This window comes from Canis lupus, chromosome 38 (assembly GCF_011100685.1).
Source record: "Canis lupus familiaris isolate Mischka breed German Shepherd chromosome 38, alternate assembly UU_Cfam_GSD_1.0, whole genome shotgun sequence".
Classification (NCBI taxonomy): Eukaryota; Metazoa; Chordata; class Mammalia; order Carnivora; family Canidae; genus Canis; species Canis lupus.
This window is the reverse complement of record NC_049259.1, coordinates 14,110,397-14,137,561: the sequence shown is the minus strand read 5'-3', so window position 1 is coordinate 14,137,561 and position 27,165 is coordinate 14,110,397. Positions and strand designations below refer to the sequence as shown.

The 27,165-nt window shown below is 40.9% G+C and overlaps 2 protein-coding genes and 1 long non-coding RNA gene across 6 annotated transcripts in view; 1 reads left to right on the top strand and 2 right to left on the bottom strand.

The window, feature by feature from the left end:
* The window catches only part of TGFB2 (transforming growth factor beta 2), an 80,094-nt gene extending 71,453 nt beyond the window's left edge, over positions 1-8,641 (bottom strand). The window contains exon 1 of one of the 3 annotated variants that reach the window (XM_038586163.1): positions 7,615-8,641. In XM_038586163.1, coding sequence (XP_038442091.1) covers positions 7,615-7,960 — 346 coding nt within the window. In that variant the 5' untranslated portion in view covers positions 7,961-8,641. The remainder of the gene's footprint in view (positions 1-7,614) is intronic. The other 2 variants (XM_038586161.1, XM_038586162.1) reach the window with 2 other exon arrangements.
* On the top strand, positions 6,523-26,465 carry LOC119868038. 2 transcript variants are annotated; one of them, XR_005385705.1, is made up of 4 exons: positions 6,523-6,805; positions 18,250-18,313; positions 20,936-21,023; positions 26,104-26,465. It is a non-coding gene; the product is annotated as an uncharacterized LOC119868038 (long non-coding RNA). The 2 variants fall into 2 exon arrangements; XR_005385704.1 differs by lacking the exon at positions 6,523-6,805 and adding an exon at positions 8,610-8,652.
* RRP15 (ribosomal RNA processing 15 homolog) overlaps positions 16,006-27,165 on the bottom strand; it is a 45,738-nt gene continuing 34,578 nt past the window's right edge. The window contains exon 5 of the mRNA XM_038586164.1: positions 16,006-23,758. Coding sequence (XP_038442092.1) covers positions 23,615-23,758 — 144 coding nt within the window. The 3' untranslated portion in view covers positions 16,006-23,614. The remainder of the gene's footprint in view (positions 23,759-27,165) is intronic.

Here is a 27,165-nt window from a genome sequence, read left to right as displayed (position 1 = left end):
TATTTACTGGGTCTATATGGCTCCAAAGCCTGTGCTCATTGCACCACTACCAGCCTACCTCCCCAAATAAATTAATTCTCTGAAAGAGACAAGATGAAGCCATCATCAATCAAAACTTTAGTGAAGAAATGGTTGTAGTTATCGACCAACACTGGGGACCTGATAAATCATAATTTTTGTATCATCCAAATATAGTGAGACAAGTTGAATGTGTTAAAGGTAGGGTAAAAAGACCTAGGGTTGTATCCAAGGCTTTGGAGGTATATTGCCTTTTGTAGGGAAAGAATTCAGAGCCTAAGAACGTAATTCCTGGTAGGAGAGGGGAGATGCCACTCTTGCATGGCTGTGGTCCATCATTTTGTAAGAGGGCAAGGAAAGTCATGCTCTCTGTTCCCTGGTCTCTATTTTAGGGCCTCGATTAACTAAGAGCCTTACTTTCAACAAGCCATCTCTGATAGAAATAGCTATGTCCAAGTCCTCAGATGTCATAGGGAAAATACTAGTATGGACTCTACAGGGCTGCATGTGAGGATCAGGGAGGACATGCACATAAAATACTCGAGACTATGCTTGACACAGTCAGTACCCAGTGAAGGTTAGCTGCCATCATTATTCTCACCATGATTTTCTTCGTGATCTGTAAAACTAGAAATAGGAAATGTACAGGTATGAGAAACCCAGTGTTGTCGTAACCACAGTGATATGATGCATCAAGCACTATAAGAGTCAGCTCCTTTTCTGAGGCAATTTACAAACCAGTGAAGATAAGAGCTGGAACACAGCTAGATTTTACCGATAGCCAAAGAGAAGAGGCTGCTTTAGAGATGAGTATCAGTCTTGTGGGAATGCGGAGGATGAACTGATTCACGTGACTGGGAAAATCAAAGGTTTTGGCATCTGACAAAATCTGAAACGATGTTTAGAGGTGGTAAAAGATAGATATCCAGGTGGAAGAAACAGCATAGACCAAGGCCTGGAGGCACGAAGGTAAATGACCCATTTGGGCAAAGGCAAAGAAGGTGATGTAGCTGGAGTCTAGGTTAGCAAGGGTGGGATTTAGCAAGAGGTGGGGCTGACCAAGGAGTGGCCAGACCCTGAAAGGTCTTGAATGTTGTCTAAAGAAATCTGAAATCTTATCTAAGAAGTCTAAATTCCCAAGGCCTTCTTATATGAGCATAGCTAGTACTAGACATGGTAGGTGACCAGCCCCTCCAGTCTCTGTTCCCAGTCTCATAGTGGCAAAGGTCACCTGAAGACCAATACAAGCGGGCAAGGGAAGTAGATCCATTGAGCAGAACTTATAAAGAAAAGAATGAAGTGCCATGATATTTCAGGCTAGTGCGAGTGGTTCCCAGAGCATCACTTTCCATCATATTTTACTATCTCTAAAATACCTCCTCTGAATGTGTCTTACAACTGGTGGCACCTTATAATTAACTGTAAGCGGTACATGAAATAATGGCACCTCTCAAAATCAGTGATGTTTGAGATTCAATGAATAAATAGCTGCCAGGAAGGCCTACTAAGTGCCACGCGCAGAGCTAGGTGCATCTTTAAGCATGTCATCCTGGATCCTCTACAACTCTAGGAAACAGGTATCTTCCTCATCTCTGTGAGTGAAGCAAGTGAAGCCTGGTTAAGTGAAGTCAACTGTCCTGCATGTAGATATTCCAGAACAGTGGAGAAGAAGGCAACTCCCAGGCAGTGGAGAAGAGATCAGGGGGGAGTCTGACGCAGAGCCAAGGCCACCAAGCTGACCCAGGAAGCAAGGTGGTGGTCACCGTGCACGGCAGTTCCAAACCGACTTCCCGATACCAGAGGTTCGAAAAGAAACAAAACAAACGACCAGCCAACCTCTCTCGGGCAGTCGCAGCGGATTTCTCCTAAACAAATGACGGAGGCCAAGCTTTCAGTCTAAACAAACCCATCAAAGAATCCTTAGCCTGTTATTAAATTTAAAATACCTGGAGAACACTGAATTCCTGGGTTCAGAACTATCTTTGTTTAAAAAATATTAAAAAAAAAAAAAAAGCACACCATATGGTTTCAAAATGACAATGGAAACATTTGTTGATCTGGGCCAGAGGCACATTGCATCAAGCTGTTCCGAATCTGCAAAGTGGAATACACCCTGCAGCAGAGAGGGCGGCCTGCGGAGAGCGAGCACATCTGGCAAATCCAGATCCTCTCTCCAGGATCCGTCAGGACCGGAAATGCTACATCAAGACAGCTGAAAAGGCTGTTTGCAGAGCTCCTCCTTGCAGCCTCTTGGCCCTAAGGCTGCTCACCTTACCGCCAGGGGTGGGAAGGGGGTGCGGATAGGGGGGGTGGGGGGGCAGAGTCAGGCCGAGGCCCACCCGGGGGTCGCCCAGGGCCGGGCTCCTCCACTCTGTTTCCCTAACCTTCTAAAAATGCAGCCTAAAGTGTGTTGTAATCTCTGGGCGAAGGCCTAGGAGTCAGTGACCTCCTCGGTGCTAACCCAGATTTGATGTGGGATCAACAGTGAGTCATTAGCTGTTTTTTTTTTTTTTCGCGTCTCCGTTTCCTCTAGGAAAAATGATCTGTCATTCTTTCATATCTTTATATGAAAGATGCTGCGACTAGGTTACATCAGCATCTTCTCACCAGGGAAAAGTCGGAATTTAGAAAGTGCAGCTCCGCGAGTAGACCCCAGGGGTCGCTGTGGAGACACAGAGGGCTCCAGGTCCCTGGGCCAGGTCCCTAGGGTGCCCACCTGCCCCTCGGGCCTCGCGAAGGTCAGCCTCCAGGGCACCGAGACTCCGCAAGACGGGCTTGCAGCGAGCGGGGCTGGCTTGGCACCAAAGACTGCCCAACCCCTCCAGTTACAAACACTATCCTCCTCCTAGTCTTTGAGAAGTAAGAGAAGGAGAGGAGAGGAAATCCTAAAAGAAGAATGTGACCTAAGTTTACTGGAACCACAGTTAGGACACTGGAGTTAGGACAAGAGATGATACAATAAAAATTCAGGAACTGAAGTCTGGTCTGCTGTGTATTCATAACTCAATCACCGTGCAAGCCAAGGGGCCAAATCCGATTGTCTTTGATCCTTTCTCTCTTTCCCACATGTCCTCACAGAGTATCTTTAAAAAATATATAAAAATAAAATCCCTGGATATAAAGCAAAAATACTACTACGTTCCAGCAATTACTAATATTTTCCTTCATTGGGCAACTGGCCAATAGTCCGGCAATCTGTATACAGAAGGACATGTCCACGAACAGAATCTTAAGTTGAATTCCCCCAAAACATAGTGCTATCCGTATTCATTCTACATTCCACGATTTCACTTGGAAAATGACAGGGGAAATAAAAAAGGAGACTGTTTGCTATTAAATGTTTAACATTCGTGTGAAACACTTACACAGGGAACCTCGTTGTGATGTCTCAGGCTGTATATTTTGGTTTATCTAATTCAATATGATAGAATAAACCAACACAATTATTTACTTTCTTCGGTTGTCTCGGTTGGAGATTCCAATCCTCATTACCATGTACTGTTTAGTTTCCTTGCAAGGAAAATCCGAGACAATTCCTCACTTTTTTTTTTTTTTTCTCTGTTCTGACTAACATCATAAGTGCTGCGGACTGAAGTTACCGATGGGTGGGGCAGCATCATAATTTAGGCTAAATGAATGGGAAGTTTTGAGGTTTCCAATTTAGGTGCTTTAAGATCATAATAAAAAAAGTATACACCCCGCAAAATGGTCCAATTCATACTCCCATCTAATGAAGGTAACTTTCTGATTATCTTTCTATTCATTTTAATCTTTTGATCATACAGATATTTTTATTTTTAGGGTATTGCTTTTAAGATGGTACTCTGAGCAAAATTCAGTAACCCAACATAAATAGCAGGGTGACCAGGGCTTCTCAACATGCACCTTATCGACATCTGGGGCTGGACAACTCTTTGATGTGCACGGTGGTGGTGGTGGTGGGTGGAGGGAACCCATCCTGTACATTCTAGGATGGTTAGCAACAATTTGTGGCCTCTACCCACTATATGCCAGTAGCACCCCCTTCCCTACCACCCTAGTCATGACAGCCAAAACCCTCTCCAGACATTGCCACAGGTTCCCTGGGAGGTGGGGGTGGGGGTGCAACATCACCACCTGGTAGAACCCTGACACTGCCTAGTTTCTTTCAGTGAAAAAAGTGAGAGGAAAGATAGAAAATAAAACTTTTCTTTTTCTTTTTTTCTTTTGATTGTCCAAGCCTCTACAGATTTTAACTGTCCATCATTTGGATTCTTACTCTAGTCAATGGAATCCCTCTCAAGATTTCTAAAGCTTTGTGCAGTGTCTTTCAAATAGATGTGCCTTGAACTTCAGATGGCCTGTGAACAGGACTAGAGCGTCCACTAACGCCCACTGGGTAAACTATCGGTAAACCTTAGCATAACTCCACTTTGAGCCTTAAACTAACAGCATGTGAAAAGATCAATACGAATAAATTCAAAACTAATCAGACCCCTTCTTTAAATGTTGACACAGTATTATTTATATCCCATAAATACCTTCTTGACTAAAATCCATCCTAGGAGATTGGCACCTGGCCAGTTCTATTCATATTTACTGTATTTATACAGTATACTAGGCCAAGGATAATATTTTAAACAAAATATGCCTGAGGGCATATACAATATCTCTTATATTTTTACTTTTAAATCTCCACATTACTAAAAATATGTAGTCTGAACTGTATAAAATGTCCCACAAAGGGCTATCAGCGATCTGTAATGATATATAGCTCATTGAGTATAATTAGAGCATATTTGTAATATTTGAGCTGAAGTCACTCCCCGAACGCTAATAAGTTGGTGGTAAAAAATGAACCAGTGATCTTTCCCATGCCTTCATCTCTGGGGCTTATGACCCTTGCCGGATTCACTGCAAGAAATGACAGGCACACTCCCTCCCTACAGCCACTTCAGTGATGAGTTAAAAGTTGGGCGGAAAAGTCCTAAAGAGGGAAAGCTGGTCTATAAGCCAATGCTGTACTTTCAATTTGCTCTTTAAAAATATGGTGGAGTGATTTCTTCTTTTCTTCCTTTTTTTTGGAAGGGCTCTCTATATTCCAGTATAACTAGAAAGTGCTGGAAAATCAGTTAACCTACTTTCTATAAAATTATCCACAGTTCTTGCACAGGAGTATCCAATCTGCCCTTAGTATGCTTTTCTGCCCCTAAACTTCCGTAGAAGCCAGTATTCTTTGTATGAAAACTGATAGTATGCTTTTTTTTTTTTTTTTTTAAATACTGCACTTAGCAGAGCTTTTAATCTATTTGGTGGCTGGAGGTGGGAAGGAGAAGAGAAGCCACATCCTGATCTTAGACGACACCCTGTGCAATCCCAACAACCTGAGACTTTTTCCAGTTTGGGGATGATCATTATCCTGGCTTGGATCACCTCACCTCTTTGGCCTAAGGTGTGCCCGAAAGAACAAAGAATCAAGGAAGCAACAACACCCCCTTGGGTAACTGGCTCTCTCCACACCTGTGTACTGATGAGGAAGAGATCAGACTTCCGGAGTGTTGTAAAAGTGCTGGCAACTCACTTCAACTTCCGCAGGTAAACACGGTTCAGATTCTATATAACCTAACTTGCCCGCCTGCCCAAATAGCAGTGGAACGGATACACGTGCTTGAGAAAGCAAAGTGACTCAACTCTCGGTTTGGTCTCAATTGTTCTGGACCAATTACAGTGAACTTGCCTTCCTAATATCTCCTTGGCTCCACCCCAGGTAGAAAGCTTTACTTCCCGAGGGGAATAACCGGGGCGGTGTGTATTTGTCAACCCCGTTGTGGACTGTGCCTAATTACAATAATAAAACCATCCTGCTTGCCAGGACCTTCCGCATCTGCTCTGCTCTGGAACCAGAAGAGAAGGTGCAGGAAAAAAGAAAGGTGGCCAGGGAGACTGGCGCTAGATCCAGGGGCTGACATTTGGAGACTGTCAAGTACAAGACATGGCAAGTCACAGAACCAGGGCTTGTCAAACTAAGAATAAATATTAAAAAAAAAAAAAAAAAAAAGAAGAAGAAGAAAGAAGGAAGAAGAAAGAAGAAAGAAGAAGAAGAAGAAAGGGGGGCACCCTGCAATTAGAACCTCTAGGATAAAACGACTAGGATGGCCATATTATCTATTTAGGCAAGACACAGAGACTTTGTGAAGGCAGCCAGCAAGTATATAGGGCATGGAAAGGGAGGGGGGTGGGGGAGAAATGGGCAACCAATGAAAAGTTTATGACTTGGGATTTGGAATACGCAAATGTTGAAGCTTTTTTTTTTTCTCTCTCTCTCTCTTCTCTTCCTGGTATTTAACCCTCTCAGGTATCACTGGATGCTTCTTCTGCTTTTCTTTTTTTTTTTTTCCCTTAAGAACTTGGAAACCATTCCCAGCTAACTGTCCTCTTCCCTCCCCACTCCCCCCGCCCCCCCCCCCCCAACTGCACGATAAATCACTCCCGCTGCTACTGTATGCCAGCTGGGTTTGAGGACGCTGCCCTTAGAGAAGCCAGTTTAGGAAAAAAAAAAAAAAAAATCGGCTGTCTTCTACTGTGAGATTTAGGAATGCACCGAAATAACTGCAAGGAAGCCTAAGAAAGCGCGGGGAGCCCAGGGCTCGAGGGTGAGAAAGATAGACGGGAACCCCCTTAAGGAGAAGGATCCGCTCCACCAGGAGCTTAAGAAGACAGGTCGGAGCCAACCCTGAAAAAATAACGCGAAGGAAAGCCCTGGGGGACACCGTCAGAAACCAGGCCGTCCCCCCTCCTAGCGCGCCAGGTGAACTCCGGAGGGGACGTGGTGGCGAGCCGCGCCTCCGGGGGCGCAGGCCCGGGGCTCCGAGGGGTGTCCGGAGGGGTCTCCGGGTCCGCCGGGGTCTGGGCGGTGCTGACACGGCTTAGGGGCGTCAGAGACAATAGGGAAGGCTGGGGGAACCCGCTGATAGGTCGCCCGGAAAGGGGCGCCTTCCGGAGAGGCTAGCTCCGAGCCACTTTTTGCTTTAACCCTTCGCGCGCCAGTGCGCCGCCCGCAGCAAGGGGAGCAAAAGCCCCGCCGGGCCGCCCCGGCTGCGCGCGGCCCCGGGGAGCGCCTCCCGGCGGGCGGGGCGCGGGGTGCGGAGTCCCGGAGAGGGCCTCGGGGGCCAGCAGGAGAGGGACAGAGCCTCACGCTCCCCGGGCCCCGGGCGCGAGGAGAAAAGTCCAGGCGCGAGTCGCCGACTGCAAGCCTAACGTCCTCAGGCCCCCGGCTGGCGAGGAGGGGGGGTGGGATGGAGGTGGGGGGGGGATGGAGGTCGCGGGGGGTGGGATGGAGATGGGGGGTGGGTGGGATGGAGGTCGGGCGGGTGGGATGGAGACGGGGGGTGGGATGGAGGTGGGGGGGTGGGATGGAGGTGGGGGGTGGAATGGAGATGGGAGGTGGGTGGGATGGAGGTGGGGGGTGGAATGGAGATGGGAGGTGGGATGGAGATGGGGGGGTGGGTGGGATGGGGGTCCGGGAGGGGGGATGGAGGTCCGGGGGTGGGGAGCGCGGCCCCGGGAGCCTCGGGCCGCGCGCGGCCGCGGGGGATGGAAGCGAGAAGCGGTACTTACTTTCCGAGGGGAAGAAGGGCGGCATGTCTATCTTGTAGACCTCCTTGGCGTAGTACTCCTCGTCGCTCCTCTCGCGCTCGCAGGCGGCCGCCCTCCGGCTCGCCTTCTCCTGCAGCAAGTCCCTGGTGCTGTTGTAGATGGAGATCACCTCCGGGGGGACCTCCTCGGGTTCGGGGTAGTCTTCCGGGGGGCTGGTGAGCTTCAGCTTGCTCAGGATCTGCCCGCGGATCGCCTCGATCCTCTTGCGCATGAACTGGTCCATATCGAGCGTGCTGCAGGTAGACAGGCTGAGCGCGGCCGTGACCAGATGCAGGATCAGAAAAGCGCTCAGCACACAGTAGTGCATCTTTTTTTTTTTTTTTTTTCTTTTTAAAGGTGGAAAAAGTTTCCAAAAAAAAAAAAAAGTAAAAATTAAAAAAAAAAAAAAAGCTAGTAGAAAAAAAAAAAAGAAGCCAACAACTCTCAAGTAGAGATCAGGTAAATTTTTTGTTTTTTTGTTTTTTGTTGTTGTTTTGTTGTTGTTGTTGTTTTTTTTTAATGCGAGACTTTTGCAAACAGTCGAGAGTCAACGTCCAAGAGAAAAAGGTATCTTGCTGGAATTCCTTTAAAAAGAAAATGCAGGTCGTTCCGAAAGTGGAAATATTAACACGCGATGGGGAGAGAGAACCCTAACTTCGGGGAGCAAGAAAAAGTTTTCTTGGAGCGACGAGGTGGGGAGGGGGGGCGAAAAAAGAGACGAGTGGCTATTAGGCAGGAATAAATTTTAAGAGGAGGAAACGGAGTTCAGTGTGTCAGTTTCGGGTGCGGAGTGGCGGATCTGAACTCGGCTCCTCCGGCCAAAAGGGAAGAGATGAAAAGGTCCCGGGGCTGGCAGCTGGCGAGCGCGCGGGAGGGGCGCGGGGAGCGCGGCGCGGGGGGCCGCCGAGCCGGCCGGGCGGTAGGGCAGGTATTTAAGGAAGGAGCGGCGCGGCCCTGCCTTCCACTGCGGCGCGGGGAGCCGGAGCAGCCGCGGCCCCGGAGCGGAGGGCGCACACGTGTGTGAGTGTGTGAGTGCGCGAGTGTGCGAGCGGGTGTGCGCGCCCGCGTGTGCGCGCGCTGGGGGCGAGCCCGGGACGCGGCGGGTCCTGCTCCCGGGGCTCGCGGGGCCGACACCCCGGCCGGCGCTCGCGGCCGCCTGCAGCCTCCACCTCCCTCCCTCCCTCCCTCCCTCCCGCTCCCGCCCCGCTCCGGCTCCCGCTCCCGCTCCCGCTCCCGCTCCGGCTCCCGCTCCGCTCCCGCTCCGGCTCCCGCTCCTCCTCCTGCGCTCGCTCCAGACGCCAACCCGGCCCCGGGGACGCGCCGCCCGGGGAGGTTGTTATTCCTGAGGGGCTGCGCGGGGCCCCTGCGCTCCCACCCGCTCCTGGTTTCTCTCCCGCTCGGACTTTCTCGCCGCGGGTAGGTGGGCGCTTGGCACCCCGGCGCAGCCCCTCTCCTCCCTTGTGCAGCCGGGCACCCCCCTCCTTGGCTCCCGAGTGGCTGCCTAGACCGTTATACTACGTTCTCCATCCCTGCCCGGGCCGCCGTCACTTGCGCTCCTGCTCCGCTCTTCCGTTTGCCCTTCTCTGCCTGGCTGCGCCCGCTCCCCTCTCTGCCTCTCTCCCTTCTCTCCCTCTCTCTCTCTCCCTCCCACTCTCTCCCTCTCTCTGTCCCTCCTTCCTTCTCCCTCCCTCCCTCCCTCCCTCTCTCTCTCTCTCTCTCTCTCTCTCCCCCTCTCTCGTCGGGAGCTCCTGGAGCTCCCCTCGGAGCGAACCTTCTGCTGCCAGCAGATAACATCACGATCTTGCCTGGGAGGAGAGATTTATAAGTTCTCTCTGAACCACGTGTTTGCCTTCAACAAAGTGACGTGCTAGGATTACAGTCAGAAGTCCTCTCGTTTACTTAGACCACGAGCTCTCCCTGAACCGTTGAGGGGGTGTGGAAATGAGGACGGCTGTGGGGAAGGGAGGGAGGAGGTGGAGTGTGCGCCCTGACAACAGTGATTTATGGTATTTACTTTATATAGTCATCTTGGACCCGTCTGGTGAAGGACAAGCTATCAAGCCTCCCGTTTTTAGTGTGGCTCACTCACAGCCTCCCAAACGGAATCACTTGCTCTAGATCGTCCTCCCTCCTGAACTGTACACACACATACACACTTACGTGAATGAGCATCAGTTTACTAGGAAACCACCCCCAACCCTGAGACCTGCTTCCCATCTAAGATTCACCTACCTTGTTAGTGGAATCATTTTCTGAGATCCCATAACACTGTGCCAGTACCTCCATCCTCAAGCTTACTTATTATGGTTTGTTGTTTACAGTCGAGTCCTCCGTTTGACTGTGAACTGCTGCAAACATGAAAACAGACCTCCGTCTTTAATTTATCTAGAGAATGAAGTACATTTACCGGTTTCACCGTTTCAGCGAAAGAGTGAATACCTTAACTTGCTGCCCGGGGCCCCTTCATATGGCTTTCTCTTCTTCGCCTTCTTCCTCAGCTAGACATTAGCAACCAACTTCATTCTTTCCATAGCATACATCCAGGAAGCTGGAATTTTACAGTGTTTGGTGTCTACTGTTGTACACCGCACAGTATTTGACATTTTCTATTTCAATCTCGTCTCCATTAGAGGAGTCCAAGAATGATTCTTGCCACTGTTCACTTTTCCCTTTGTCTTTTACCTTTAGTTACTCAAAGTCAACATTTTCGTTTCGTCATGACTGTGGCCATACTGACTAGACAGATGATTTAAAGTGGAAACTCTGTTGAGTTTTCCCCCAAACTCAAAGCCTCTATATTATTCCCTAGTTTAGATGTGTCTTTTATTATAGGAAGAAACTTTAACTTTGGAAATTGACATGTGGATGAGGCCTGTATCATTAGTAAAGAGTTGAATAAATAGTCCTAATAGTGGCTAACACATACTACACTATGTAAGATACACACACACACACACACAGACACACACATAATGTTTACAACCCTAGAAAGTAGGTATGGGTTTTACAGTCAGGATGCATTGTCCGTGTCCTTACCCACCACAGACTTCTAAGGTGTCCTATGTAAACCGGTACCAGAACATGTCTGACAAACACAGCCTCCATAGAGAAGTAAGTTTGGGAGATAATGGGTCCCTGCTGCTTCTTGCAGATTCACAATTCCCATCATCATGTTAAAGGCTCTGAAAATCTTGCAGAAAAACAAAACAAAACAAAAACAACTTGTTCAGCTCTTTTAACCTAGCATATTCTAACCTCCCTTGAACATGGAATTCTTTACCTATTAGGACACATGGGAAAACTCTGAAATAAAGAGATTGTTCCAATCCGCTTCCAAATACTTCTGAAAGTTACGTATAAATCAGCATTAGCAGTTTCCTCTCCTTGAGGCCGGTTTCAAATTGAAGTGGCTTGAAAAGAGATGGACAACCAGCTGCCGTTCTATTAGCCAAAGCAAAATATAATCAAGAAAAGCTACTGTGGGGCTAGTTTTCCTCCAGACTCAACAGGTTGAAACTCATCCAGTTGCCATCCCTTTGCGTTCAGTTTAAGAACTGCAATAATCAGTTCTACACAAAGAGGGAAAAGTAATATTTGTACATCCGAGGCAATTCTAGAATGTAGAGCAGGACGTGCAAACTAGGGCTAGTGACTGAAGATGTTGCCTGGGAGTATGGCTGGTCACCTCTGCCACTATACTCCACTGAGGACATAGGTCCAGCCTCCCTGGTATAGACATACACTCACCTGAGGTTAAGTGGATTCAGATTAGAATATGGAGAGATTAGCCAAAGTCCATCTATATCACTTCTAGGAAAACAATGTAAGCACTAAATTCTTCTGACAACCCTACCCAACATAAACATGCACACTTATGTCCCTAATATCAGTTGGTTGAGCACTTATTGCTAACTTAACAACCCCTTAAAACCCCTGGCCTATTCATAAGAGACGACTTATAATTTCCAGGAAGGTAGGACAGGGGAGGGGGTGGTGAAATGTGGTGTAGGCAAGCATAGGAACTCGAGACTAGCAGGAACAGAGTCCCTCTCTACCTCTCTGGGAGAAACCCTTTGAAGATGTAAACAGATTAAGACGGTAAGACATGCCTCCTTGGGAAACACAAACGGATCCTTTCTTCTATTAAATAACTCTTGGAGCCTTTTCATTTCTATATTCAAGAAGTATTCACTGAATTTATTGAGATCTTATTACGTGGCAGGGACTTCAGTCTTCATGGTAAAAGGCTGTTGAACTCCTATAGATCGTCTTGATTTCTTCAGAAAGGTATTTAACGGTATTAACCATCTTGATTACCTCAAGGAGGCAGGAGAGCATAGTGGTTAAAGGAGAGGCTTCAGAGTCAAGTTTTCTTGGGTTCAAATTTCTGTCACTTTCTGGTTTTGTGATTCTGGCCAAGTTACTCAGATGCTGTGTTAGTTTCTTCGTCTGTGAAAAGGGTATAAAATATAATACAAACAAGATTATTGAGGATTGAATTACACAAGTTACCCAAAACACTCCCAGCAAACATGGCACTTAGTATATGCTCATTAAATGTTACCCACCATTTTTAATACCCTCTCACTTCTCCATTTGTGTCAGGGACTGTGTAATAAAACACATGTGGCCTCTACTCTTTCTCAGATATAACTAGAAAGAAAAAGTCAGGGAAGATCCTAGTAAGACTTTGCTTCATGGTTATGCCTGCTAGCAGTTTTGGTAAGTACATTCCCATTCAATTACTTTGAACAGTCTGGTATTTGGCTCCCATGGATTATACGAAGAAAGGACAGGAACATATACTTCTGGTGAACAGAACTCTAAATGACTGGAGCCCAGTTAAGTAGAAATTCAAGATTAAGCTCTCATTATTTAACACCCTAAAATGGACGTCCTTGTTGTGCAGATCAGAAAGGCAGAGAGAGGATGCAGCTGTGTCAGCCACTAGCCCTTCTCTGCTCATTAATGGGTCTATTCACTTAAGTTATGTGGAATTCCTACAAGATGCTAAACAAATGTCTGATATCAAAACTACTCATCCATGTCCAGAGTTTTACTATGTGGATCCGAGGCAAGAGTTCATGATATAAGCGGTCCTTCCTGACTCTAAAGAAAGAATAACTTCATCTGCAACAACTTTGAAAGCTTCCCATAAGCTTGGTACCAAGCATGGATAACCAGGAGGTAGGGAAAAGAAATATTTAGAACCAGTGACACTCACTACCTGCAAAATAACCCTTTAATGTGAAAATACATCAAAGCCTTTTAGGTTTTTCTTAATTTTCTATTTGATACAATTCAAAAACACTGTTTGGTCTATAAAACATTTTTTGTCTCATGTTCTGTAATGCATTTCTGTAGGTAAACAAATTTCTGCTCTCAGAATGATGAAATGGAAAGGTTAGTGACCTCCCCATGAAAAAGAATCCAATTATTTTCTCCATTTTGTATCTATAGGTTAATCTAAGACAGAAGTGATAAGTATGGAACCACGGACAGGGAGGAGAAAGCTTTTAAAGAGAAGAATAGAGGTGGTAAGAGATCAAGGGATCAACTCAAGAGATAAGGAGGAGAGAAAAACAGAGCAGAGCAGAGATTAAACTCACACTTTAATGATACTCTGTGGGAACATTTGTCTTACCCTTTGGAATTATGATTAGCTGATGGATTACTGCTTGTGGCCTTTGGGCACTTACATCTCTACATAGAACTGCTTTTCTGCTCTGAGAGTTCCAACGGGAGGAAGTCTTTCCTTGGGAGGCAGTCTCTGTGGCCTGGGCTTTGTCAGCCCCTCGGTCTACTGAAATGTGGTTTCTTGCCTCCGGTGAAATTCATCCACTAAAATAGTATTTAGTGACTGATATAAATAAATAAATGAACATAAGGGGGCAGTTGTCATAGAGTATAAAATGGATACATGCTTAATAAAATGCTAATGTTGATAAAGAGAAGCCAGCAGCAGGATTTTCCTTACTCAGGGCAGTGTTTGCTCCTGGCCCTTACAGAGTCTCTACTACTTAATCCCTTACCCCAGCACCCCAGGAATCCAGACACACTACACAAAACAAGAAGCCAGAATGAGGTTGCTGGAGAGAAAGGCAGAGAGAGAAGTATTTCAACAAAGTAAAAATACATATAAAAGATGAGTACGGAGAAAGAGAAGGCAAATGGTAAAGACATGATTATGTGCTCATAATTTTTTAAAAAATGACGATCAGAATGTAAAGTGAACTTTTCATTTTTTAACGAATTTGTCATGTTGGTGGGTATCATTGTGTGAAATTCTGAATGTGTACATTTTCATTAGCAAAGTTACCCACCTATATTTCAGAGTCTTGCCTTTTTATTGCCTCAATTATCCTGCAATTAAAAAAATGAAAACAAAAACCAACAGAGGACAGTAATTGCACATAAAGAAAACCTGGATGCAGCTCTTTGTTAGAAGGAGAAAACAGTAAATAAGAATTTTAAACAGTGAAGTACAAGTATACTTAATTAATATTATAAAAAGCAAAGTTATATGAGTAGTTTATAATCTGTAAAACTGGAGACTCAAGGCTACAAACTTTTCCCGACGTTTGAGTCTTAGAAAAATAAACTTACAACTAGGGCGACCATATAACTTGTCACGCACTTTCAAGTGTGAAGAGGATGCTATTCATAAGTACATTATAAGACAAAAGGGGTAAACCGGGACTGTCCCAGATAGTCACTATTTTGAAACGATGCCACTTCAAAATTTGAATTGGTAACAGTAACATCAGTTAGACATTCACCTGTTCTTCATTACCATAGTGATATATTTTGCATATTTCCAAGCCTTTTTGTTTCCTTTGTGTTTCAGATTCTAATAATCACTATCAGAGCTAAAATTTGAAAATGCTTCCTTGTACAGCTTTAGTATTGATCTAAGCATGCATCCCCCCAAAACTGAAGCCCTTAACAAGTACGTGGTCAAGCTTCTTCTGAGCTCCATGAAAGCCAGCCTCTCACATGGAAAGGAAAAAGATAAAAGATAATAATAATGGGGATTAACAAGCATTTCATGTATCCTGTGCACAAGTTTGCTTTTCAATTTTGGAAAATGAACAATTGATAGAAGAATTTGAAAAGTAAAAATGAATTCTGTCCTCATTTTTGTGTACAGAAAAAGGAATGGCTGTCATCTGGTGCTTATGGGTCACCTAATACTGACTTTTCTACATGTTGATCTTCCCTGTTTAATAAACAGTAATGGGGATCCCTGGGTGGCGCGGCGGTTTGGCGCCTGCCTTTGGCCCGGGGCGCGATCCTGGAGACCCGGGATCGAATCCCACATCGGGCTCCCAGTGCATGGGGCCTGCTTCTCCCTCTGCCTGTGTCTCTGCCTCTCTCTCTCTCTCTCTCTCTCTCTCTGTGACTATCATAAATAAATAAAAATTAAAAAATAAATAAATAAAAAAATAAACAGTAATGGCCTCACAAAACCAGAACTTCACTCAATTGATAGGGTTGTTTACTGTTAACTTGAAAATTGCAATGATCAAAATTCCAACAGTTTCTACTTTCTGCTTAGATTATTCCAGTCATACCTATGTCCTCCCTTTAGTACAATATCTTTACAGTTTCTATCAGTGACAGGCTATTTACTATAAACCAAAGAAATAAGTCAAACAATGGGTGTGTGTGCTATGGCCCAAGAAAGACTTGAGCAATACACAAACAGGATTTTGGTTGCCTGGTCAGTACAGATAAGATTTTCACTTTTGCTTCTTTCAGAGACCTTTGTCTTTTAACATTAATTAAGGTTATGAACAGACAATGACAAGGTAAACCTAGTTATTTGAACAGTTGTAAAAATTAAATCTAATCAATGCCACCATTGTACAGATTGTCCAGAGACTAGACACTCATCTGGTTGAAGGGAAAAAAAAAAAAAAAAAAAAAAGATCCTATCAGTTAATTCAATGATAGCCTAAATCATGCCACCTAGAGGAGAGCAGTGGTACTTCTCACAACTTCCTCTGGAGAAAGAAAAAATCAACACGCTCAATTTTCTGAGTATATTCATCACAGCTTATTTACGAATCATACAATTACCATTTTGCTTAAAATCTGTTAAGAAACTAATCAACAGCGTCACCTCAAGAATATTTCCCATTGATCTGTTGTTTCATTTCCTGAGGGAAAACACTATATAACAAAATCTACTGCACAAGAAAATGAAAGCTACAATTTGACATCTTGAGAATATACATTTTCAGAAAATGTCCTAGATCAGTAACAGTGGAACTTCCATAATTCTAGTTATCTCTTAGCCAATACTAAGCTAAAGTCTAGTCTTGGGTATAAAGCATGATTTAAATATCCAAATTCTTAATAGCAAAAGAGTCAGCACTTAAATTTTTATTAATCATCAAAATGTCATTAAGTAATAAACAGAAGTATACGGGTAATACATTGTATCTTGGTAATGAAGGGAGCACACATAGTCATGTTCTAAGAGACAAAAGCTATTGGACCCCACTCCAGTAGTAATGCAGTTGTTTCTGCAGAATCAGGATAATAAAAATATTCGAATTAACAGATATACTCAAGACCTAAAGTAAATTCTCCAATGCTGTATTGTATAATAAATGGACAGCAACAACCAAAATGCAGACTGAGAAGACATGCTATTTGAAACTCTGACTTGCCACTGCCAGGAAGACTTTTTCACCTTTTCATAAATGCTGTCCCCTTCCCCAGGCCCTAGGTTTTGCCCTAAGTAAATGAGACTGAAAAATAAAACATGTCCATTTATTTTTCCAGAGCAAAGTTCAATTTCTAGAATCTCATTTTCTTTAAGACATTAATATCGTCTAAAATGTGGGGAATTACTGTTGTGTATAGCAGTTCTGTTGATTCAAGGTTGGACTTCAATGTATTGGCTGTGTGACCTTGGCAAGTCATTGAATCTACTGCTTGTTCCCTTACCTGTTTATTGGGGACAGTAACAGAACCTAGTTCATGGGGTCATAGGAAGACTGTGTGAGTTAAGGACATTACAAAACACGTAAGTAGTATCTGGCATACAATTACTGTGTAAATATTTGCTGTTATTATTACTTGTTTTGTTTCACCTAAACTGGAATGACGGATGGGACTATCAAAATAAAATGGTTGAGCATGAAAAGGAAACATTTTAAAAATAAATCAAGGAAATGGAGATTCTCATTTTACCTCTGCACTTCTTATCAATCTCTAGAGTGTCCTGTGTAAAGCAGTATTTAGTTTGAGTTCTGGAACAGTCTAAGTAGGCAAAAAACTTAATATCTCACTAAATATCAGGATCTTTTGTGTGAGACTTGTTTTGCAAACTGTCAAAATTATCTTCTTTTAAAAAGAAGGTATTCTTATATTCATCTAATGAATTTTTGACATTTAAAAAGCTTATCCTGTCCACTTTTTAATCTTACCTTTTCAGGTAACATTATTGAGATGTGTTTTCACTGGTCTTCACAGCCATCATTCTAAATGGTAGCAGAAAAGTAGAAGTACCAACGTTTATGTAAATGATCTCTTATCACTGAAGCTGTAGGTTGTCCAAAATTTCTTGCCATTAAAAGCAATGCTATAATAGAATACTGTTCATACAGCATTTTTGTAATCAGGATCTTTTCCCAAGGAGGGTTTCTAGAAGTAGGGTTACTAGGTCTCAATATGTATCTACTATCTGCAGACTGTAAACTTTTGTGGGGAGAAACATTTACAGTTACACAGACCAGAAATGAATGACAAATCTACATGTACAGAATCTGATCCTCTAAATGCATAATAGAGAACATTTGTTGAGACCCTCCCTAGATAGGAGGTACTGTGCTAGGGAGATATTGTGGATACATTATTCAAATTCTTATTATATGAACAAGTGTATGCCTATGTCTGATTTATTTATATGCTAGTGATATATAACCCATCATCACATCAAGTACATTTGGGAGTCGGTGGAAGAACCAAGATATGGCAGTTGTGTGTCACGCAATCTTGTTCCTAGTGTTTGTAGAGAAGGATAATATCACCTTGAATCTTTTCAACTATGAGCTTTTATATTTATAATACATTTAAGAGAGCCCAGTGTTATTGTACAAAGACAAATATTATGTAGAAACACCCCTGATGTTATGCTTGGTAATATTGCAGTATTTCAGGATGACTGCTGTGTCTGGCTGCCTTGCTGATGTTTTGAGAGCTGATGTCAATCTATTGTTTATGTCCATTCCATGGGAGGAGATACATTTTTACTTCAAATGGAAGTCTGGTTCTGCAAGCGCAAGAAGGCAACTGTCTAGTAGCCTGAGGGTGAATCGACAGCTGCAAGGCCACCCACGCGTTAAGGACACAGCTCTCAGCTGTCTCTCCATTCGGAGCCCCAGTTGGTCCTGACCCCATACAAATTTGGTGTTCTTGCTTTGATGTTTATGAAACGATTGCATTTAAAATGCAGGATAATGATTCAGGGGTTAGAGAAACTGTTATTTATACAAATGTGGTTAACACCTCATCATTTTAAACTGGCTGCTGCTAATAATGCTCATTATGCTCTTTGTTTTCTGTTTTTTTGCCCAAATCTGCAATCTACATTTGCTCTGGCAGGATGTCAAGTGTGTGTTAGAACAGCCTGGAACTGCTGGACAACTCTAGAGCCCTGCAACTAAAGGTGCTTCTTCAGGGAACCTCCAACCTTACATGGTATCTGATAAATCTGTGAACCTGGCAGTTCTCCAGATGTCCTTTTTCACCTATTATAAGTCAGTAAGACTTGTGAGTCAGTAAGATTTGATTTTCTTGTAGAAAATCAGTAAGATTCAAAGTTTGGTGTATTCATTCTAAAAGCTGCAGATGACTGCACTAAAAAAATGAAATGTTGTTTGTTATTAACAGTGGCCTCACATTTAAGGAAATAGTTACCTGAGGAAATAATGTAATTATAAAGCAACTTAATATATCTTCTTCAAAATACAAATAGTGAAAAAAATAACAATTTAATCAATAAAATTACACCAATATTCGTACACTTAAACTGTATCCATAAAAGTTTATCAGAAGAACTCATAGACAGGATTTCAAATTTTACTGATATATTATCAGACTAAATATATGCTAACGGCATTCTCTTTATAATTAGAGAGACCACCACTAGCCACACATAGCTTTTAAAATTTAAAGTAAGTAAAATTTAGAACTCTATTCCTTTGTATCACTACAAAGAGCACTTAACAGAAAGCTCATTATGTACCCCTGCAACTGGAGGGAGGGCACTAAAAGAGGGAAGAGGTGAGCAGTGCTGGACTAGTTATTCTAGACAAAATAAAACACGTTCTGTAACTGTCTTTGAGGATCTCTCTTCTGAGCACAGAAGGTTCATCACGTATCTGGATAAAAAGACCTAAATTGTAACTCCCTGAAATTATGCTTAGTAGGCTGGATGAAAATGTTAATGTGGTTCTCTAAGCTAGAAAGCACTCTTTAGAAAATCTAAAATTATTTAAGAAGCATTAGAAGAAATCTATTTTACAAAATTCTGATTAGATTCATTACAACTTAGTATTTTGTTAAACATCAATCATGGTTCTAAATGTCTTACCATGAACTTCAAAGACCATCTACTTCCAAATCTGTTCATAGGTCCTCTAAATTAATTCATTTAATCAATTTCAGAAAAGTTCACCCAGTGAAAAAGTTCACCAGGCCTACCTTTGCTGCAGTCACTAAGATTCATCTATCCAGCTGGCCAAAATTCAGACTCCTGTTTCCTTGGGAAGAGAATGAGAGACGTCCTTGTAGGCATGGAATAGTTCTATTGTTTCCGAAATTTGCTCACCCCAAATAGTCTCCATATTCATATCTGCAGGGCTTAACAGTTCCTACCTATCACCAACATACTGAACAGAAACAAATGGTACATTAATCCTAAGAGATGAATTTATGGAAGGAACAGAATGAATTCTTCTTCCTTCACTTAACTTTCTAATTTTATTAAAGCCAAGAAACAATGGTAAAGTTATTCCACAAAGTTAAAAACGTAAGATTTGCTATTTTACACACTGCTATAGATTGAATATGTATCTTCCCAAATTCATTTATTAAAGCCCTAATCCGCAATGTAATGGTATTTGGAAGCAGAGCCCTTTCAAAGGTAAATTAGGTCACCAGGGTGGAGCCCGCATGAATGAGATTAGCGTTCTTATAAAAGAGACTGAGAAAAGATGATCTCCCTTCTCACCAAGCAAAGACAAAGCAAGAAGTCAGCTGTCTGCAAATCAGAAAGAGAGCTCTCACCAGACATCAAATTTGCTGGCACCTCAATCATGGGACTTCCCATCCTATAGAACTCTGAGGAAACTTTGTTGTTTTAGCCACCCAGTCTACGATATTCTGCTATAGCATCCATGGCTAAGGCAGACAGATAGACACATGCTTAAGAAACTTATAAATGTCCAAAAATATGTCTACTAATTTTTCAAATGTTTACTTTACTATTTTTTAAAAAAATTGTTTATTGGAGAGGGAGAGGGAGAGTCTCCCAAGGAGGCTGCACTGAGAGTGGAGCCCTACTGAAACTCAATCTCACAACTCTGAGATCACAACCCTGAGATCATGACCTGAGCCCAAACCAAGAATCAGAGGCTCAACTGACTGTACGTACCACTCAGGTGCTCCTCAAATGTTTATTTTATAAGTGAAATTCATGTTGCACAAACATAGCAACATACTAAATACAATAACTGTCTTCTAAAGTCATTAAAAAGCCTGAAAAAATAAAACTTCCATCCCATTTCACTTATTTCTCTTTTCAACACATTTATAAAACTTCACGATAAAAATAACAAAAAATAAGTAAACGTAAGGGAAAAAAGTTATCCAAAAGTTTGCAAAAATATGGCCTTATTTATTTGATCTCCTCCTTTCTCTTTTATAGAAAGACTTATGCTCTTTGGAAATTTCATTACAGGCGAAACTTCCTTAGGCCTTCTAGGTCTTTAACTCCTTAAAAATGCAATTTTTATCTTCAGTTTGTCTGTGTTTCTGTTCACACTTCAACCTTACGACGCCTCTGCTGTTATATGTTTAACTAGAACATCTTTAGGCATTTATGAACTGTAATCAAATGGCTTTGTAATGAAGTACTGTACTCTCACTGCCTGAAGACCAGCACAGGGGGCAGGATTAGGTGGAAGCCACTGAATATTAAGCATATTCATATATGCAAAACACAGTGATCAAAAGAGCCCTAAGAGGTTTCCCAGAATATAAACATTTCCTTTTCACTCTCTTGTAGTACACAAAATATTTTAAAGAATTTGGGACTAACCCTCCAAGAAACCTGGAACCTCCTCCCGAGTCATTTTCAGCTGTGGGCACTGAAGGTGAGCCTCTGATCCATTCCATCTAAAGGGCTTCCACCTTATGCTTTTCAATGAGTAGAATAATATTTGCTCTATGTAGAATCTAAGCAACTTGAAAATAAATTCAGTATGCAGACGCCAACCTAAAGTGATAAACTACTAAGATGAATCTAAGTGTTTCAACCTAAAACAGGTATTAATTTTGACTTTGAGAATTCAATGCCTAAAAACAATTAATAACCAATACTAACCTATGCTAAATATTGACAACGTTCACCACAGCCATCTAAATATCCAGATAAGGGGATAAGATAATGCCTAGTTACTAGTTACCTGGTTACTATTTTCCATAGTCTTTCTAAAAAATAAAAATAACCTTTTTATTGCTATATTACTCTAAATAGTTAACAAAATAAAATCCAAATATTGTTACATTTAGACAAATTAGGGGGGATCTAGAAATGTGGTTTTCTTTTCCCTCCTTAACTCAAAGACAATGTAGGAAGATGGAATGGATGCAGAATTATCTGACTGATGTGAGAAGAATGTAGATAAAATACTTAGGGTAGAGGTAACAAAGCTAGAATATTTAAAACATCTCAAGATATATGTTTGGTTTCTAAAATATAGGTTTCTATAAAATATAGATTTATATTAATATATGATGGTATTTTGCCTACATATTGTAGAGCCAAGATGCAGCACAACTAATATACATAAAATATCCCAAGATGCAGCAAAACTAATATACATAAAATATCCCATTTTTACGATAGAAATTATTTCATGTACTTTGAATATGCTTTATAGCCTTCTAACATAAGTGATAAAATTTTTTTCTTATACTGGCAACTCATCTTTATTTTGGAATAAAATGATTTCTGAGAGGGAAAAACTCTGCATATATTCTCCTATTTTCAGTTAAAAAAATCTTGCCCAATTTTTCAAAATTAAACCAAAAACTATGTGAGTATATGTTTTGAAAGCACTCCAGTAAATGAAAAGTTATTTACCCATTTCTATCACCCCAATGTACTATCTGGAAGAATGTTAGCCAAGTTTTAATATGATTCAGAATAAGATAAAAGAAAAAAAAGAAGAAGTATAATCTTTAATTCTGGGGAGAAAAAAATTTTTAACTGCTGCAAAGAATTATTTTTCAAAATTATGCATGTGTTAAGTTAAAATATTCATCTGTGTTACAAAATATGATACTTAGCACTCTCATTATTTGGAGGAGTATCTGCTCACATTTATTTATATTATTATTATTTATATATATTGCCCTGACGAAATGGTAGTTCTATAATTTAATAAAACACTAAAGTTCAAAAGTTGGGATAAATACAAGAATACATTTTGAGCTTTGCTGGCTTAATCACTTGGTATCACATTATAACAAATATCAAGCCATGGACTAATTTAACCTTGCATATGTAAACGCATAGAACACTCAAATGGGTTTGAAAATATAAACATTTCTGCTCCAGCATAAGTCTGAGGGGAGGATGCAAGTATATACAAATGAGTAGTAGAAGGGAACTATTTTTATTATGGGGAATATGGGAAAAGGAATGGATCCTTTTTTAAAAAGGAACAGATCACATTTATTAAACAATTCCTTTATAAACTTTAGATCTTAAACCAAGTCTCACAGAAATTTTGGGATTATACTAAACAGTCTTATTTTCTTTTTTGTTTAACATCTAGATACTGTCACCCAATTTAATCATGTTTAAGGGAACAACAAGGAACCAAATCTCCAAACAGATGGGAGTATTCTGATGCAGAATACCTGCAGTCTCACTCGACCATTTCACTGGTCAGCCAAACCATAAAAGAGAACTTAAGCTAACTTAAATATTAGGGAAAAGGGGGGTGTGAGTGGCTAAAACATGTCAAATATGCTTTCTAAGAAATTATGCCTCACTGAGAGAGGCATAAACATGAGAATCTCCACCTCAGTAAATCTCATGCTATTTTGTTATAAACTAACACTTAAATCTAAATCATTATGTATGGTTTAGCATATAAAGGGACATAATAGAAACGTAGAGACTTGATGTTCTTAAATCTTATTTACCAGAACTTCTAAAAACGAAATCATCACCCTGAATCAGAAATATTATCATTTTAAATTTCACTACAGAGATTTTCTCAATAGCATACCAAAACAAATACCAAAACTTCCTTTCACAAAAGCACACATACATAGGACTAATAAGTTGGAAAGCAGAAAAATATAGATTTCAAGGAGTTCATTTTAATTATAAAAAGCACTGTATTTCTAGAAACTGCTGACACTGAAAGAAAACACCAATATCCATGACCAAGATGTAAACTTAAAATGATCCTGGCAAAAATGTGCATCTTGCTGGTCAAGCAAAAATACTTCTTTTACAAATGTTTGAGAAACAATGCTTAAAATCATACATGGTTTGAAAAACCTAATTTTAACAAAGTTTTCATGTAAAGAGAAAACATCAAAGTTGGTAATAGTAAAAGTCTTTTGGTGTTCTTACAAGTGATAGCTTCAGAACTGCCCAACTTTGAGAGCATCAAGTATTTTTCTAGGAAAAATACAATGATCATACATTGGGTTTCCTCTGGTCTTATGTATCAAAGTCACTTCCAGACCCTGGTTCACTGTTATCCACGCCATCACTTTCTTTGTCCCAGTCTTTCATGGACGCTCCCATCATGAAATCATCACGTAAGATTGTCCATCCAGGGCTCTCTTCTGATTTTGCTTCAGTCTGAGGACAATTACAGAAACAAAATATCAAAAGGCAATTTAATCATAAGGAAATAAAAAAGCCCAAGCTACAAAACAAACTTATCAACACTTAGTTTCACAACAGGAATGAAAACAAGTTATAATTTATAAACTATGATATATGCACACATAGGTAACAGAACAATATGTTAACAAGCTATTTTAACCCCATAAAAGAATCATGAAAAAAAAAAAAAAAGAATCATGGAGGCAAATTTTTTTTTCTTGGCAGGGGGAGGGATTATAGTGAAATGTAGGTTTGTTATCAATTTTTGAAATTTGGCAATCAAAACAGACTTAAATATTATTTAATGCTTAGTGATTAGAAAAATGCTGGCAAATTATTTTAAAACAAATAGAAATTGAGCAAAGGCTTTTAACATATAATAAAAGAGAGAAAAGGGGACTAACTTGGTACTGTGTTAGGTTTTTATAGATGCTATCTCTATTTAACATTTGATAGAAATGTGAACCAAATGTTCTTTATTTAGGTTATGATCTCACTGCCTGACCTAATCATGGAATCAAAAGACTAATCACATGCTAAAACTATAAATAACTGAAGCAGGCAATAAACATAATAGGTAGTCGATTCATTTTGCTTATTTATAGGATTTACATAAAACTATATATAACCGCCTAAAAATTACAGCCATTCATTTCATGGTACAACAGTACCACCTTGTGGTATTAATTAAGTATTACAATATATGCAGAACTTCCAAACTTTGGGATTTCCTTCCTTCATTCCACAAATATTTACTGAGAACTGTGTGTCAAGCACTGTTCTTAGTGTTGGAAATATACTAACGAACAAAACAAAATCCCTGTCTTCCTGGAACTAACAGTCTATGCCTTTCTGTTTATACCATTCATAGAACACCACGCTGGAAAAATTTCCCTAGTTATGCAAGAACCCATGATATTTGGCTAGAAAATAGTGTTATCTTTATGGGATCTATTAACCACAAAAAGAACAGCTTTTAAGAGAAGAGATATTAAAGACATTTTCTAGGTTACAAGAGATTACTTATCTAATTCTGCTGAAGCTATCTTTTACTTTAAAAAACATAGCCCTGAAACAGTCATTCCATTTAGGAAAAAAAGGATGCCATTACAAAATAAAAAATATCCTATTGGATAACTCCCATCTTCTTGGGATCAAAGAATCAAGCAAAGCCTGTACCAAAATATAATATAAAGACTGTAGAGTATATATATGTGAGTAAAGATTTCAGAATTGACTGAAATAGCATACTTTGTACTGTAATTTAACATAAAGAAAGGAAAAAAAAATCTGTGTCAAAAACCAACAGTAAAACAGTTAGTTGCAAAGCCTCTCATACTACAGCGAGAGGGGAGTAATCAGGCTTACACCCTCCCATCCCTCATTTCTACAATATCAAACCTACCTTCCTAAAACTCTTCTTGTCTGTTAAGTTACCTAACTGGATAAAAGGCTATTTTCTTTGATTCAACTCAAGTTTTCTTTGCCAATCTCCTCACCTTAAGTAGGAGAAAGAGCTGTTCCCTTGAGGAGATCCACTTAGCTACAACAATTAAAGCACCTCTCCTGCCAAATTAATCATTTCAAGTTTTCCAGTAAAACCTAAAAAGTGCATGCTTCCTGGTATAGCCATGTGCAAGTTACTGACAGGTAAAGACTTACCCAGACATTAATGTTTGTGTTTACATATGAATATGCACAATCTCAATGGTAAACTTCCTTGTTCAGACAACTGTATCCAACATGCTTTCAACATATCACCAACCACGAAAAGGCAGATCCCACGTGACTGAGGTCAACACAGACTGTTTCTACATGAGAACTCATCCTGACAGCCTACTTCTTTGGGACTGAGTTACTCCTCTACTAGGCAGCACCATAAAAATTGTTAGTACCCGAATAAAGGAGGGACAGAAAAAGGGTAGGACAAGGACAAAGCCTGAAAGGGGTAGTTCAGAAAGAAAGAAAAGAACCAAAATGGACCAAAGGGAAGGATTCATTAACTAAAATGTTGAGACCAACTGTCCTGCATGCTTGTCTTGAAAAAACACTGGGTAAACATGTATTTCAGACAAAGAGAACAGTAACAATAAACTCAAAGATTTTAGAATTGGGAAATCCAATGTTAGAAACCTTACTGGATGTTTTATAAACTGCCATCAACCAAGCTCTCACATTAGAGTGAGATTTTCATACTGTGAAGCAACAATATGAAGGAAAAAAAAAAAAAAAAAACAGACCATAGAAAAATTAGCACAAACTAGTATGGGTTAATATATTTTAAAAACAGGTGTTTTCTATGTTTGTCCTAATGGCAGCTCAAGAAAGAAAACTGTTCTGAAGACAACAGAAGGACTCTACTTTCTCTGCCTACCTTTGCTAAAGAAATACATAGTAATAAAAAAAGGCAGGGGGAGGAGATGGGGGCCCACATAAGGTGGCAGTTTGAACATAAACAACTAGTCTTGCTCAACTGCAAAACTCAATAAAATACAGTTGTTTTAAATAAAATCTGTTGTTTTAAAGATATAATCCACAAGGACAAGATCCAAAGAAACAATAGCAACAGTGTGGAAGTAAGATGGACTGACTAGTAGAAATTGTCTTGGCAAACCCAAGAAAGCTGACTCCTAAGACTACAATTGTCAAGCTGCAACCAACCCAGTTTACACTTCAGAATCTTAAAAAAAAAAAAAAAAAAAAAAAAAAAAAAAAAACCTACCAAGCAACCAGCAAAACCCCCAGGAACTAGCATTTACTGGATACTTTACAAAGTGAGGGTAGGAATGGAAGGATCAGAATAAAGAGAACTTAGGTGAACCTTTTGATGAGAAACAATCAGATCTCTGGATTCCCTTCCCATTCCACACCAGCTAAGTGGAAGACTGAAATTTTAACCTCTGGAGAGCTAATGGGCTTACTAGATGAAGGCATAGGTACAGTACCAGAAACAGAGCATTAAGTTATAACCCTCAGCTCCTAAGAATGAGTCCCAACCCTCTTCTCACACTGGGCTCCCCAAAATGCTGGGAGGCAGACCTTTTCCTTCAGGAAGGAAATCAGGAATACTCTAGAGAAAATCTGGCCAGTTGCTAATAAATAAGCCATGGAGAGAATGCTATACAAAGCAAATGTCAAACAGACAACATCCACATGGCTCAGAACTTCAACTGCCTCTTTGGGATTACTTGTTCTAAATCATGAACAGGCAACTAAGGACTATCAGAAAGAAAACAGAGAGTAACAAACACAAACATTTAGAAAGCAACCTGAAGAAAAACAAAACTCTTCAAAAAGAAGAAAATTTAGGGAAAATACCGTTAATATCCTCAAAGAGTTCTGAGATTATTATAGCACATCCACAAAACAAGAGCAGTTGC